Below are 14719 nucleotides of genomic sequence, written 5' to 3'. Positions count from 1 at the left end.
CTGTGTACAATGTTCAATTGATTCTACTCATTTCACTGCATCAGTTCATGTAAGTCTTTATAGGTTTTTCTGAGAGCATCATGCTCATCATTTATTATGGAACTATAGTGTTCCATCATAATCATTCCCAAATTGATGAGCATCCCCTCAATGTTCAATTCTTTGCCACAATGAAAAGAACTGATAAAAATATTTTGGTACATATAGATGCTTTTCCTTTTTTTCCCTTTATCTGTTTGGAATACAGACTTAGAAGTAGCATTGCTAGGTCAAAAACTATGCTTTATTTTATGGCTTTTTGAGCATAGTTGAAAATTGCTTTCCAGAAAGGTTCACAACTCCAACAATGCTTTAGTGTCTCAATTATCCCACATTCCCTCCAACACTAGTGATTTTATTTTTCTGTTGTATTAGCCAGTCTGATAGGTGTGGGATGACACCTCAAAGTTGTTTTCATTTGCATTTCTCTAATGCAAAGTGATTTAGAACAAGAGTGATTTAGAGCATTTTTTCATATGACCATAGGTACCTTTGATTACTTTGCTGAGAACTGTCTGTTCATATGCTTTGTCTATTTATCAATTTGGGAATGACTTAAATTCATATAAATTTGACTCAGTTCTCTATATATTTGAAAATTGAGGCCTTTGTCAGAGAAATTTGCAAGAACATTTATGATTAGTAATTGTGCATTTCCCTCCATCCAATCCTCTTCCATTTATTCTACTTTCTTTCCTTTCACCCCGTCCATCCTTTGGAAGTGTTTTGCTTCTGACTACCACCTCCCCTAGTTTTTCTATTTATTAACACCCTCTCCTTTTTCTTATCCCCTTCCTTTCTTACTTTCCTATAGGGTAAGATAGATTTCTATAACCAACTGAGTTTGTATGTTATTTCTCTTTTGAGTCAATTCCAATGAGAGTAAGATTCAAGCTCTCTCTCCCACCTCATCCTGCATCTTCCCATTCATTGTATAAGCTTTTTTGTGCCTACTTTATATGAGGAAATTTACTTGATTCTACCTCTTCCTTCTCCCAATGCATTCCTCTTTCTCACCCCCTTAATTTTATTTTATTTTTAGATATTATCCCATCATATCTAATTCACACTTGTGTCTTATGTCTCTTAATAATGATAAAGTTAACAGGACATACAAGTATCCTTCGATATAGGAATATAAACAATTTAACCATGTTAACCATATCAAGTCCTTTTATCAGTTCTCGTTCCTGTTTACCTTTTTTGTGCTTCTCTGGAGTCTTGAATTTGAAAGTCAAATTTCCTCTTCAGCTCTGGTCTTTTCATTAGGAATGTTTGAAAGTCTTCAGTTTCATTAAATATCCATTTTCCCCCCTGCAGGATTATACTCAGTTTTGCTGGGTAGCTGATTCTTGATTGTAATCCTAGATCCTTTGCCTTCCAGAATATCATATTCTAAACCCTCCAATTCTGTAATATAGAATCTGCCAAAACTCGTGTTATACTGACTATGGCTTTATGATATTTGAATGTTTCTTTCTAGACATTTGTAATATTTCTCCTTGACCTAGAAACTCTGGAGATTGGCTATAATATTCCTGGGAGTTTTCCTTTTGGGATCTCTTTCAGAAGCTGATCAATGGATTCTTCCTATTCCTATGAGGAAAGTTTTACTTGATAATTTTTTGAAAGACGATCTCTGTTTTTTGGGTTTTTTTCTTGATCCTGGCTTTCAGGTAATCCAATAATTCTTAAATTATTTCTCTTCAATGTATTTTCCAGGACAATTTTTCAAAGGAGATATTTAGCATTTTCTTTGCTTTTTTTTTCATTCTTTTGATTTTGTTTCTATCTTGATATTTTATGGGATCATTGGTTTTCACTTACTCAATTCTAATTTTTAAGAAATTATTTTCTTCACTGAGCTTTATACCACCTTTTCCATTTGGCCAATTCTACTTTTTAAAGAGTTCTTTATTTCATTGGGGGTTTTTTACATCTTTTTTTTCCATTTTGCCACTCTTGCTTCTTAAAGAGTTTTTTTCAGTGGATTTTGTGCCTTAAAAAAGAAAAAAAAACATTTGCCTATTCTAGTTTTAAGGTGTTATTTTCTTCAGGTTTTTGTCACTCCTTTACCAAGCTGCTGACTCTTATTTTTATTATTTTCTTCCATTACTCTCATTTCCTTTCCCAGTTTTTCCTTTTCATCTACTATTATTTGATTTTTACAATCCTTTTAGAGCTTTTCCAGGAATTCTCTTTGGGCTTGCAACCAAATGTCATTACTTTTTTTTGAGACTTTAGATGTAGTATTGAATTTGTTGTCTTCTCCTGAGTTTGTGTTTTGATCTTTCCTGTCACCATAACTTTATGTGGTCAGACTTTCTCTGTGTGTGTGCTGCCACTACTGTTGGCTCATTTTTCCAGCCTTTAAATTTTGATTTTATTTTAAAGTTGGGCTCTGCTTCTAAGGTAGAGGGGTCACTGTCCACAAATTTTTTGTGCAGCTGTTTTCAGTGCTAGTTCTGGAGGTCTATAAGTTTTCCATTTTTTTTCAAAGTGGTACAACGTAAGGAGAAGTGTGCTTACTACTATCCTGGTCTAGGTTCTGGTCTGTGATCACAAGTACTCTTCTCCGTTCTGGAACTGTGACTAGGGTCCTTGCTCCCCTGGGGCCACAAGATCTGGCATGTTCCTCTCCCTCATACTGAAACCCAGATCCTCACTTGGGCAAAGCAGCAGATTTCTACACCCATAATTGCCTTCTGAATAGTTATCTGACCCCTTTAATGTCTGTGGACTGAGAGCTCTAGATTCAGGAGCCCCCAGGTCTGTACTCACCTGCTACTATGTTGACAGTGGATTATTATGTTGCCTGGATTGCCATCCACTCTCACCCCAGTGTAAACAAATCTTTCCTGCTGACCTTTAAAGATCTTGGCATATTTAGTCATGGAAAATTGTTTCACCATGTCCTTTGTGAGTTGTGCCACTCTAGAATTTGTTTTATCATATTATTTTAAAAGTGAATAATTTTGCCAAGAATATCAAGGAAAATAATGAGGGAAAAAATGAAGGAAGTGGGCCTTGCAGTACCAGATCTTAAACTGTACTATAAAGCAGTGGTCATCAAAACAATATGGTATTGGCTAAGAGATAGAAGGGAGGGTCAGTGGAATAGACTTGGGGTAAATGACATCAGCAAGACAGTCTACGATAAACCCAAAGAACCCAGCTTTTGGGACAAAACCCCACTATTTGACAAAAACTGCTGGGAAAAATTGGAAAACAATATGGGAGACATTAGGTTTAGATCAACATCTCACACCCTACACCAAGATAAAGTCAGAATGGGTGAATTACTTGAATATAAAGAAGGAAACTATAAGCAAATTAGGTGAGCACAGAATAGTATACCTGTCAGATCTCTGGGAAGGGAAGGATTTTAAAACCAAGCAAGAGCTAGAAAAAATGACAAAATGTAAAATAAATAATTTTGACTACATTAAACTAAAAAGGTTTTGTACAGACAAAACCAATGCTACCAAAATTAGAAGGGAAGCAACAAATTGAGGGGAAAAAATCTTTATAACAAAAGACTCAGACAAAGGTCTAATTACTCAAATATACAAGGAGCTAAATCAATTGTACAAAAAATCAAGCCATCCTCCAATCAATAAATGGGCAGGGGATATGAATAGGCAATTCTCAGATAAAGAAATCAAAACTATCAATAAGCACATGAGAAAGTGCTCTAAATCTCTAATAATTAGAGAAATGCAAATCAAAACAACTCTGAGGTATCACCTCACACCTAGCAGACTGGCTAAAATGACAGCAGGGGAGAGTAATAAATGTTGGAGGGGATGTGGCAAAATTGGGACATTAATGCATTGCTGGTGGAGCTGTGAACTGATCCAACCATTCTGGATGGCAATTTGGAACTATGCCCAAAGGGCTTTAAAAGATTATCTGCCTTTTGATCCAGCCATACCACTGCTTGGTTTATACCCCAAAGAGATAATAAGGAAAAAGACTTGTACAAAAATATTTATAGCTGCACTCTTTGTGGTGGCAAAAAATTGGAAAATGAGACAATGTCCTTCGATTGGGGAATGGCTGAACAAATTGTGGTATCTGTTGGTGATGGAATATTATTGTGCTCAAAGGAATAATAAACTGGAGGAATTCCATGTGAACTGGAAAGACCTTCAGGAATTGATGCAGAGTGAAAGGAGCAGAACCAGGAGAACCTTGTACACAGAGACTGATACACTGTGGTACAATCAAACATAACACACTTCTCTACTAGCAGCAATGCAAGGATCCAGAGCAAGGCAGAGGGACTTATGAGAAAGAAAACTAGCCACATTCAGGAGAAGAATTGTGGGAGGAGAAACACAGAGGAAAAACAATTGCTTCAACACATGGGCTGATGGGGATATTATTGGGATGAAGACACTAAACGATAACTCTAGCCCAACTATCAATAATATGGAATTAGGTCTTAATCAATGATACATGTAAAACCCAGTGGAATTGTGTGTCAGATAAGGAGGGTTAGGGAGGCTTGGGGAGAGGGGAAGAACATGAAATATGTAAATATGGGAAAATATGCAAAATAAAAATAAAAAGGAAAATAGGTGAATAATTTTGGAGAAGAATTTGAGGGAACTCAGATGGATCCCTGCCTTTTCTCCACCATTTTGGCTCCATCTCTATCAGACTACTTTCTAGCTTTACTAGCAATTTTTGTCAGATAGTGATTCCTTAACCCAGTAATTAGAGGAGGTGGGTTTATTGAACACTATGCTCCTATATTCAGTTGCTTCTTGGTATTGTCTGATCTGTTGCACAGATCAACATTGGATTTTTTTAAACCAGTATCAAATAATTTTGATGATTACTACTTTATAGTGTTGTTTCAGATAGGTTCCTGCTAAGAGTCCCTTCCTTCTTACTTTAGTTCATTATTTCCCTTGAAATTCTTGACTTCTTCCACATAAATTTTTTCCCTACTTCTATATTAAAACCCTTTGGTAGTTTGATTGGTATGACATCAAATCTATAAATTAATTAGTAATGTCATTTTTATTATGAAATTGCCCAACCATGGATATTATTGTCTATTTAGATATGATGTTATTTCTAGAAAAGTGAAGACTTTGTAGTAATATTAATACATTTCCTGTGTTCACTTTATCTGATAAACTACCAGATTTTTACACATTCTGTCATTATTTCCTTTATTTCTTGTTCTATATCTTTTCTGAGATTGGGTTATTTAAATGATCTATTTCTTATTTTGTTGATAGTTATTTTATTTTTTGGTAAATATTATCCATTTTATTAAGTTCAATTTTGTGTATATGTAATAGGGCAAAATATTTTCTAATGATTTCTTTATTGTGAATTCTTCTTTTTCAGTTTTAATACTAGCAATTTGTTTTCTCTCTCAAATTAGCTATTAGCTTTTCTAGTCTATTGTTTTTCTAAAAGCAGCTCATATTCATATTATTTATGAATTCAGTGTTTTATTATTTTATTTTAAGTTTTGTTTTACTCTTATTTTTATGACATTTCTTTTCTCATTGCTTTTTAAATTTACATGTCCAACTCAAATTTGTTCTTTCTTTTGTTGATGAAAGTCTTAGAGAAACATATTTTCCCTTAAGGAGATTTTTAACTATCTCCCAAGAATGTTGTTATGTGGTTTCATTTTTTTTAATGAAGTTATATGTTACTTCTATAATTTTTTGTTTGCCCAATCAATTCTTTAGTATTGACTTATTTCATCTTTGAATTTGAATTCTTCAAATTCTTTCTTCAAAAACACTTCATTGATTATAAATTTTACTATATTATGTTCAATAAAAGATGTGAGTAATGCTTGTGTCTTTCTGCAATTGTTCGTAAAGATTTTATGCCATGGCAGGTTGTTAATTTTTGTAAATATACAGTCATGCACAGCTGAGAAATATGTGCCTTCCTTTCTACAGCATATTCCATTTAGTGATCCTCCAGGATTTACCATATGTAACTTTTCTAAAATTCTATGTAGGTACTTAATTTCTTATTTTTTGTTAGATTTGTCTAAGTCTGAAGGAGTACCCAAGTATTTTAGATTTGTGGCCCATGTTTTTTTGTTATTTTCAGTTTTTAGATATATTAAGTACTGGCATTATTTCATTGTCTATACTACATTTAAGCATAATGTTTCCCTGCTTATCTCTTTTAACCATTTTTATTTTCATTGTTACTTTGTTTGAGATAATGATTACTACTCTGCTTTTTTTAAAAATTGCTTGAAGAGTAATTAATTCTGCTACAGCCCTTCAATTTCACTATGTGGATTTTTGTTTCAAGTGTTTCTGGTAAATAATACATTTTGGGATTCTGTTTTCTAGTCATTCTTCTATCCTCCTTGGTTTTATGAGTAAGTCCATCTTAATTTGTGTTCATTGTTTGGATTCTTAATTATTTTCTTCAATAAGAGCCTCATGTTTTCCCCCCTCTTTTCCTCAGGTTCTCTCTTTCCAAGAGAGGTAGGTAGAGAAAACAAGGAGTTTCACTGACATTTGAAATCTATAATTGAAATGATCAATTCCTATTTCCTTGCACTTCCACTCTTGACCAAACCTAGGCTCCAGTTTCTAGAGTGTCCACTGCCTTTCTCTCTCTTTAATCAACTTTGATGATCATCACTTTTCGAGCTGAGGTTTGCTTTACCTATTTAGTTCCTAACCCAACTCTCCCTCTTATATTGTACTTCTACTTTCCCTTTTCCTGTCCTGAGTATATTCTGGGGAATTTACTGTATTTCTACACCTAATTCTATTTCCATATGTTCAATCTTCCTTCATCTGATTCACAAAAGAGTGAATTGATAATATGCCTGCCTCCCCCCCACTTCCTTGATATTTATGTAGTTTGAACACCCCATTTATGAAAAATAATGAGTTCCTTTTCCTTCTTTCTCATTTTCTCTAGTTATTAAATTTTCTCTTTTTCTTCTTTTAAAATCAATAAAACAACAAATGCATACCTAGGCCCTGTATTTGTCTTATTTTATTTCCCTCTGAGTCCTTTTAATCTATCAAGATTCTGAAGTGACACTTGTATCTTCTTCCTTTATTGAATGTAACTAGTTCATCATGGTTTAACCCCTTCCACTTGTTTATATATATGTACCTTTCTAGGTTTCTCTGAGCATTTAAGAATTTCTACTCAGCTCTGGTCTTTTCATTAGGAATACTCAAAAGTCATCAACTCTGTTCTATTAAAGCTCCGTTTTTCCCGTGAAGGATTATTCTCAGTTTTAAGTCTTTGTCTTTCGTCTTTTGAAATATCGCATTCCAAGATTTTCTTTCTTTTATGTAGTTGCTGCCAAGTCTTTTCGTGATCCTGACTGTGGTTCCTTGGTACTTGAACTCATTCCTTCTGGCTGTTTGCAGAACTTTTTCTTTTTTTCTTTGGAAATTCAGTTTTAGCTATGAGATAGATTACTAGATATTTTCTGTATCCGGTTTTCTGGTTTTACTTTGTCATTTGGTTCTAAAAGATTTAGATAGTTTTCTTGCCTCCCAAAAACTGGTGTCCCAGTTTTCTGCCTGATCATAGGTTTCAGGGTGTCTGGTGATTCTTAAATCCTCACTCCATGACCTATTTTCCAGGTCAGTTGTTTGTGATATAGATATCTGATATTTTTTCTAATTTTTTTATCTTTTGCCTTTGTTTTAATATTTCCTGTTGTTTTATAGAGTCACTGGGCTTACTTTATTCCGTTTTTCAGGCAGTCCTGATATTTACAAGACCATTTACCAGTGTCTGCACTAACTTCCTTGTTATAGCTCCTCTTTCTACCTCTGCTGGATTTAGGATGGTTTTCCAAGAGTTTGCTCTTGCTTACCTTAAACGACACCTTTTCCCCACTTCCACTGGCTTCCTTCTTTACCAATGCTGCATTAGCTTGCATTGATTTTGTTCTTGATAAAACTTTTCAAACCCCTCTACCCAAGGGCATATAGATATATACAAAGTCATAAAAATTGGTATAGATGGGGGAGATTACCACCTACTCCCAATGTCCTTATTTTTCATTTTAAGAAAATCATTTTAAGGAGGGCCACCTCACTGCTAGAGGCATCTCCTCTATTGCTTCATGGGTAGGTAAAGGGGGTGAAGGGAAGGGAACAGTACCGCTAATTATTAAACATGAATTCAATTTTTTAAAAAATTAAATGTATTAATATACATGTTGAAATAATTGATTTTATCTTTTTGTAATCATTTGTTTGGTAAATGAATTAGCTCCTAACCATACCTGTGAAAGGTACCTGATAAGATCCTCTTTTAATTTTTTTATGGTATTATCTTTGTGAATTTAATATAAATTGTGCCCCTTATTCCTTTTAAAAACTCATTTTGGTGAGTATCAGCTCCACCTTTTGACTGGACACAAATACATACTATGGGAGGAAGCCAGAGGTCTCATGGCTCCCTGGTGCCCCAAAAGAGGCTGGCCCCTAGTCCCGTGTGTCTCCTGGCATCTGGAAAGACTGGGCTCTGGTCTGAGGTCAAGTCTGTCCAACCAGAAAGGCTCAGAAGTGGCATCAATGGCTTTACAAGAGAGGAGACTGAGGAAGAGGGAAGGTCTTTGGGGGACTTTTGGCTCTTGGCTCTCTTGTACTCTTGGACTGGAGACTCTTCCTGGTATCTGGTTAGAGAAAAGAGAGAAGCACAGCAAATTAAAATTAGGTGCTGCCAAGTGATTTTGTGATTCTCTTTCCAACTTTTACTAATAAATCATTACAAATTGATATCCAGGCTCCAGAGAATTGTGATAATATATCCTTAATATTCAAGTCATTTATCCACTTTTGGTTTGTTGTAGCATAAAATTTCAGATGTTAGTTGAAACCTAATTTCTACCAGGCTTTTTTCTAGTTTCTCCAGCAATTTGTGTCAAGTTATTTTAGGCTCTGATTATGTGAATCATCCAGGCCAACTTATCTGAATGCATCAAGGACAGTTCAGCGGTCTCTTACTATTGTTGGGTATCAACTCTTTTTGACTCATTTTTTTCCTGGCATTTCCACTTTAAAGTAATTTTTGCAGGAAAAAAATAGAAACAAAGACAGAATTGTACATGTCAGTCTTCTTTTTGCTGTCAATTACCATTGCCCTATCCACCTCAAACAAGAATACTATTCCTATCCCTTCTTTGATCATCCTTTTTTCTCTAAATATTGCTAAAAAACAAAAACAAACCCTTTTGATGCCTTTAGCTCTCCTTGGCAAATATATCATATTCTGAGATAAATCATTCCAACATTATTTTTGTAGGACACACCACACTCCTAGTTTCATGCTGTTATTTGGCCTTGATTCCAACTTTTGAACATTTCTTTTAAAAATCTTTGTTGGGGTACCAGATCTTAAGTTGTACTATAAAGTAGCAATCATCAAAATAATCTGGTACTGGCTAAAAAATGGAATGGTGGATCAATGGAAAGAGTAGGGGTAAATGACATCAGGAATCTAGAGTTTGATAAACCCAAAGATCCCAGCTTTGGGGATAAGAACTCACTATTTGACAAAAAGTGCTGGGAAAATTAGAAAAAAATGTGACAAAAATTAGGTATAGATCAATTTCCCACACTCTATATCAAGATGAGGTCAAGACGGGTATACAATTTAGACATAAGAGTGATATAAGTAAATTAGGGAAACGGAATAATTTGCTTGTCAGATCTATGGAGAATGGAAGAATTTATGACCAAACAAGAGAGAAGAGATGTAAACAAGATATAAAATGAATAATTTTTGACTATATTAAATTTAAAAATCTTTGAACAGACAAAACCATTGCTACCAAGATTAGAAGAGAAACAATAAACTGGGAACAATTTTTTTACAATTAATTTTCTGATAAAGATTTTATTTCTCAAATATATAAAGAAATAAGTCAAATTTATAAGAAAACAAGTCATTGCTCAAATGGTGAATGATGAATGATCAAAGGATATGAATATGCAGTTTTCAGATGAAGAAATCAAAGCTATCAATAATCATATGAAAAAATGTTCTAAATCACCCTTGATTAGAAAAATGCACATTAAAACAACTCTGAGGTGCCATCTCACATTTATAAGATTGGCCAATATGTCAGTAAAGGAAAATGACAAATGTTGGAGGGGATGTGGCAAAATTGGAACACTGATGCATTGTTGGTAGAGTTGTGAAGTGATTGACCATTCTGGAAGGCAATTATAAAAAAGCGTATATCCTTTGATCTACTAATACCACTCCTGGGTCTGTATTCCAAAGAGCTAAAAAAAAAATGGGAAAGGATCTGCTTGTACAAAAATACTTATAACTGCTCTTTTTGTGGGGGCAAAAAATTGGAAAGTAAAGGGATGTCCCTCAATTGGAGAATGGCTGAACAAATTGTGGCATATGATGGTGATGGAACACTGTGCTGTAAGAAATGAACGAGAGGATATCAAAGAGCTGGAAAGACCTACATGAATTGATGCAGAGGTAAATATGCAGAACCAGGAGAACATTGTACACAGTAACAGCAATATTGTGGAATGATCAAATGTGAAAGAATTTGCTATCAGCCATAAAATGGTCCAGGATAATTCTGAGGGACTTATGACAAAGTGCTATCCACCTCCAGAGAAAGAACTTTTGGAGTCAGATGCAGATGAAAGCATATGACTTTTCACTTGTTTATTTAGGTTCGGGGGGGGGTTAGTTTTAAAAGATTATTCACTTATAAAAATGAACAATATGGAAATATGTTTTGCATGATGATATGTGTAAAATTCAGACTGAACTGCTTGCCAGCTCCAGGAGGGGAGAGGGAAAAAGGGAGGGAGACAATTTGGTTCATTTAACTTAAGAAAATTTATGTGGAAATTTGTTATTACATGTAAATGGTTAAAAAAGTTTTTTTTAAATTAAAATGGATTGAGAGCCAGGCCTAGAGACAAGAGGTCTTGGGATCAAATCTGGCCTCAGAACCTTCTTACTTGTGTGGCTTGGGGCAAGTCATTTAACCCCCATTGCCTAGTCTTTATTGTTCTTTAGCCTTGGAACCAATACAGGGATTGATTTTAAGAGCAAAGGTAAGGGCTTTAAAAAAAAAAATCTTGTTTGACTGGTGAGTCCCTTGTGCATCCACATAAGTTTCTTTGAACAAATTCCATTTTTCTTTGTTATTGAAATTGTTTCCCTTTGCAACTTTAGAATTTCACTCTCATCCCTACTTGACTGACTTCCCCTGAAGCATTTTACTCCATGGTATCTCCTCTACATTTCCTAAAAACCCTCTGAAATCTATTTTCCCAAAGTGTAGGGAGGCATGTGGAATTCTCTTCCATTTGAAATGGAAGATTGGTGAAATCATTCATTCAAGTACACCAAGGTCTTTGGATGAATACAGTGAAATGGTACTCTCTTAATGTTTTTTTTTTTAAAGGATGGAAGGGTCCTTCAAATACTTCTACCCCCTCATCTTACCCTTTAGACATTAACTCTGTGGACACTGAGTCTTGAGACAATGACTCTGTGGGTCCTTTGCCCTTCGACACACACCGACTCCATAGACCAAAGGTTCTAGTGAAGTTTCCAAGGACTCTCTGCCCTCTGCATTGCTCCTTAAGGCTGTCTCTTAATAGCATTCTCTCCTGTCTCCACTCGGGTCCCTCATTGGGGTTGTGAAACTGCCTCAACCTACTCTCTCTCTCCCCAGGTTTACTCAAAAAAAGTGTTTTATCTCATTTCAATTTCTCCGCGGAATATAGCAACTACCTGGATCTCATGTTCCACTGTTGTCTGACTATCATGGCTTTGTTTAGTTCCATCGTCACAGACTCCTGCCTGGGAAAATACAAGTAAGAAAAATATTTCCCTCTCTCCTCAGTATAAGCGAAGGAGCAAGAGAATCGGGATGTTTAGCAGAGTGCCCATGTGGATTTTAACAGGCTCTCTGGGTTCCCTGCCTCACATTGTTATTGTAAGGCTCAAACAGTAACTAATGTGTGTATGTGTGTGTGTTAAAGAGTTTTATTATTTTTTTAATTGAAAATTTTCATTTAATTAATTTAAAATATTTTTCCATGGTTATGTGTTTCATGTTCTTTCCTTCCTCTCCTCCCCTCCCTGTAGCCAACAAATAATTCCACTGAGTTTTACATGTGTTACAGAGTTTTATTAAGTGAAAAGGATTGTACAGCATTTAAGGGTTTGGGTGATTATCACCCTTAAAATCTAGGTCTGAAACTATCACGGTGCATCTTCACGTATCTGTGAATTTATGGCTTTGTGTGTGGCTGTGTATGTTTATGTGGGTAAATCTTTATATAATGCTTTCTGTAGATGTGCGTCTGTGAATCTGTCTTCTTCTGTTCAAGTCTCTACTGACATGATTCTGAGAGGGACAGGAGTGATGAGGCTGAGGTTCTGAGGAGATCCGAAACAGCTACTGTTTGTGTGCAAAGGAATTGATGCCAAATGGAGCCATTCCCGCCATTTGTGTATATTTGTAAACCTTTGTGTGTATGTGAATAATGTAGGTTTTATGCATATTTGCATGTTTAATTCCTTGTGGGGGCATGTAAGCCTCTGTGTGCCTGGGAACTACATCCACGTCCATGCTGAGTAAGTCTCGGTATGTTTGTCTCCATCCCACGACTGGAAGTGGCTGTGAGGGATTCTGTGGGTGGATGTAAGCCTGTGGGCATCTCCATGTACTTGTCATTCTCTGTGTGTGTGCATGTAAGCCAAGAACACCTACTAAGGAGAAACTGAACCAGGATTCTCAATCAGAGAAGGAGACCAAAAAAGAATAGAGAGCAGGACAGAAGGCAGGTCAGGGCAGCTAGATAGAGAGCCATGCAAGAGGATGGAGATGAAGGAAATCTTGTCTAACGGGGGGATGAAGGACTTCTGTTGGACCAAAGGGGTCCACTGCCAAGATGTCACAGATTGTATATTTACAGCTAAAAGAGTCCTTTGAGGTTACGGGGTCTGACCCCCTCATTTCACAAATAAGGGGAATGAGACCCAGAAGGGGGAAATAACCAAGACTACACAGGGTAGTAGAGAGCAGAGTAGAACATTTTATTTAGAATGACAGTGACTTGTATTGTTTGTAGGGAAACAGCTCCATCTCTCATTGATAACAGCTGTTTGAAATCTTCTCATGACCTTGATCTTATCACCCCTGTCACCCTCTGCCTATAATCATCTCCTTTATTAATACCCTCCATCGGGTAGTGGTTTTTGGTACAGCAGTCTTCGCTATCCATCACATCTTGGTTTGGTTATGGAGGATCTCACCTCTTTTCTTTGCAGAGGCATCACCAAATGCCTGTTGGATGTCTCAGACTAGATGCCTTTAAGCATCCCGAATTCAACATATCCAAAACAGAATTCATTATCATTCCCTCCAAACTTCATTATTCCTGATGAGGGCACCATCATCCTCCCCACCTCCTAGGCTTGCAACCTTTGGGTCATCCTGGACTCTTCATTCTCATTCACCTCATATAGCCAATCTGTTGACAATTTTTTTTATTCAACCTTTACACCTTCTCCTCCTGTATGCTGCCCCTTAACTCCACCATGCAGCTTGCACGCTGGCACATAGGCCCCCATCCCCTCACACTCGGCCAGTCTCCTTGGCTTAATAACTCTCTCCCCAACTCCAATTCATTCTCCTTTCAGCTGCTAAAGTGACTGTCACCTCCTCACTCAATAAATGTCTGTGGTTCCCTTTTATCTCCAAGACCAAATATAAAACTCTCCTTTTAAAAAATTTGTTAAGTCCCTTACAACTTAGCCCTTTCCTCCCACCCCTTTCCAATCTTCTTACATTTTACTCTCCCCTCTACCCCCATATACTCTGTGGTCCAACAACAGTTGCCTTTCTCTCTCACCTCCTCTTTCCTTCTCCCCTCACGTCATAATTCCCACAAGCTTGATGTCTACTGCTTTTTCTCTGTTTCTAAGAGAAGAGAGGGACTCAGCTTCCAGTCTTAGTCCCAGGGCTCTCTCCACAGACAAACCATTGGTGACCCCCGTTACAGAAACAGAGGCTGCATGACTGTTTGTTAGAGAGGATTCTCAGTCAGTGATGTGTTGGATTAGATGGCTTCAACTTAGAGATTCTGTTATTCTGTAATTCATCTAAAAGAAAGGAATATGATCATAAAAGAATTGGATCTAGTTCCCCTGTAACCAAATCACTGTTATAGGAGTAGCAGACATCAGAGCTTGTTAAGGAAATATTATATTAAATTATGAGACTTTTGAAGAATAACAAATATTCAAACCACGTCGGAATGACATCGGACCATCCTGTCTTCTACTGGAGCTGTCCTAAGGAGATTTTCAGGGATGCTGCAGCAACTGAGCTCCTCCGTCCCAATCTTCTTATTGAATTAAGGAGAGCAGTCACAATCACACTTGTAACATCCTACAGAAGATGAAATAGAAAGGGATACTAGCAGAATGACTTCTTTTCCGCAGACTGTTTCCATCTATGCTATTTTACAAAAAGATAACTGGGCTAATACTAGTGACTTACCTATTTAATGGAAGAAGGTTAGGCTTGTTTTACTTGCTTCTTTCTCCCTTTAGCTTATTCTCTCTCTCTTCTCTCTCTCTCTCTCTCTCTCTCTCTCTCTCTCTCTCTCTCTCTCTCTCTCTCTCTCTCTCTCCCTCCTCC

The 14719-nt window shown here is 36.4% G+C and overlaps 1 protein-coding gene across 1 annotated transcript in view; it reads left to right on the top strand.

Annotated features, from left to right (window-relative positions):
• Positions 1 to 14719, top strand: part of LOC123252541 (solute carrier family 15 member 2-like) — a 66389-nt gene that overhangs the window by 2115 nt on the left and 49555 nt on the right. The window contains 1 exon segment of the mRNA XM_044681831.1: positions 11741 to 11882. Within this exon segment, the coding sequence (XP_044537766.1) occupies positions 11741 to 11882 (142 nt within the window).

Source organism: Gracilinanus agilis, chromosome 6, assembly GCF_016433145.1.
Source record: "Gracilinanus agilis isolate LMUSP501 chromosome 6, AgileGrace, whole genome shotgun sequence".
Taxonomy (NCBI): Eukaryota; Metazoa; Chordata; class Mammalia; order Didelphimorphia; family Didelphidae; genus Gracilinanus; species Gracilinanus agilis.
Note: the sequence above shows the minus strand (reverse complement) of the source record. Positions and strands in the feature narration are given on the sequence as shown.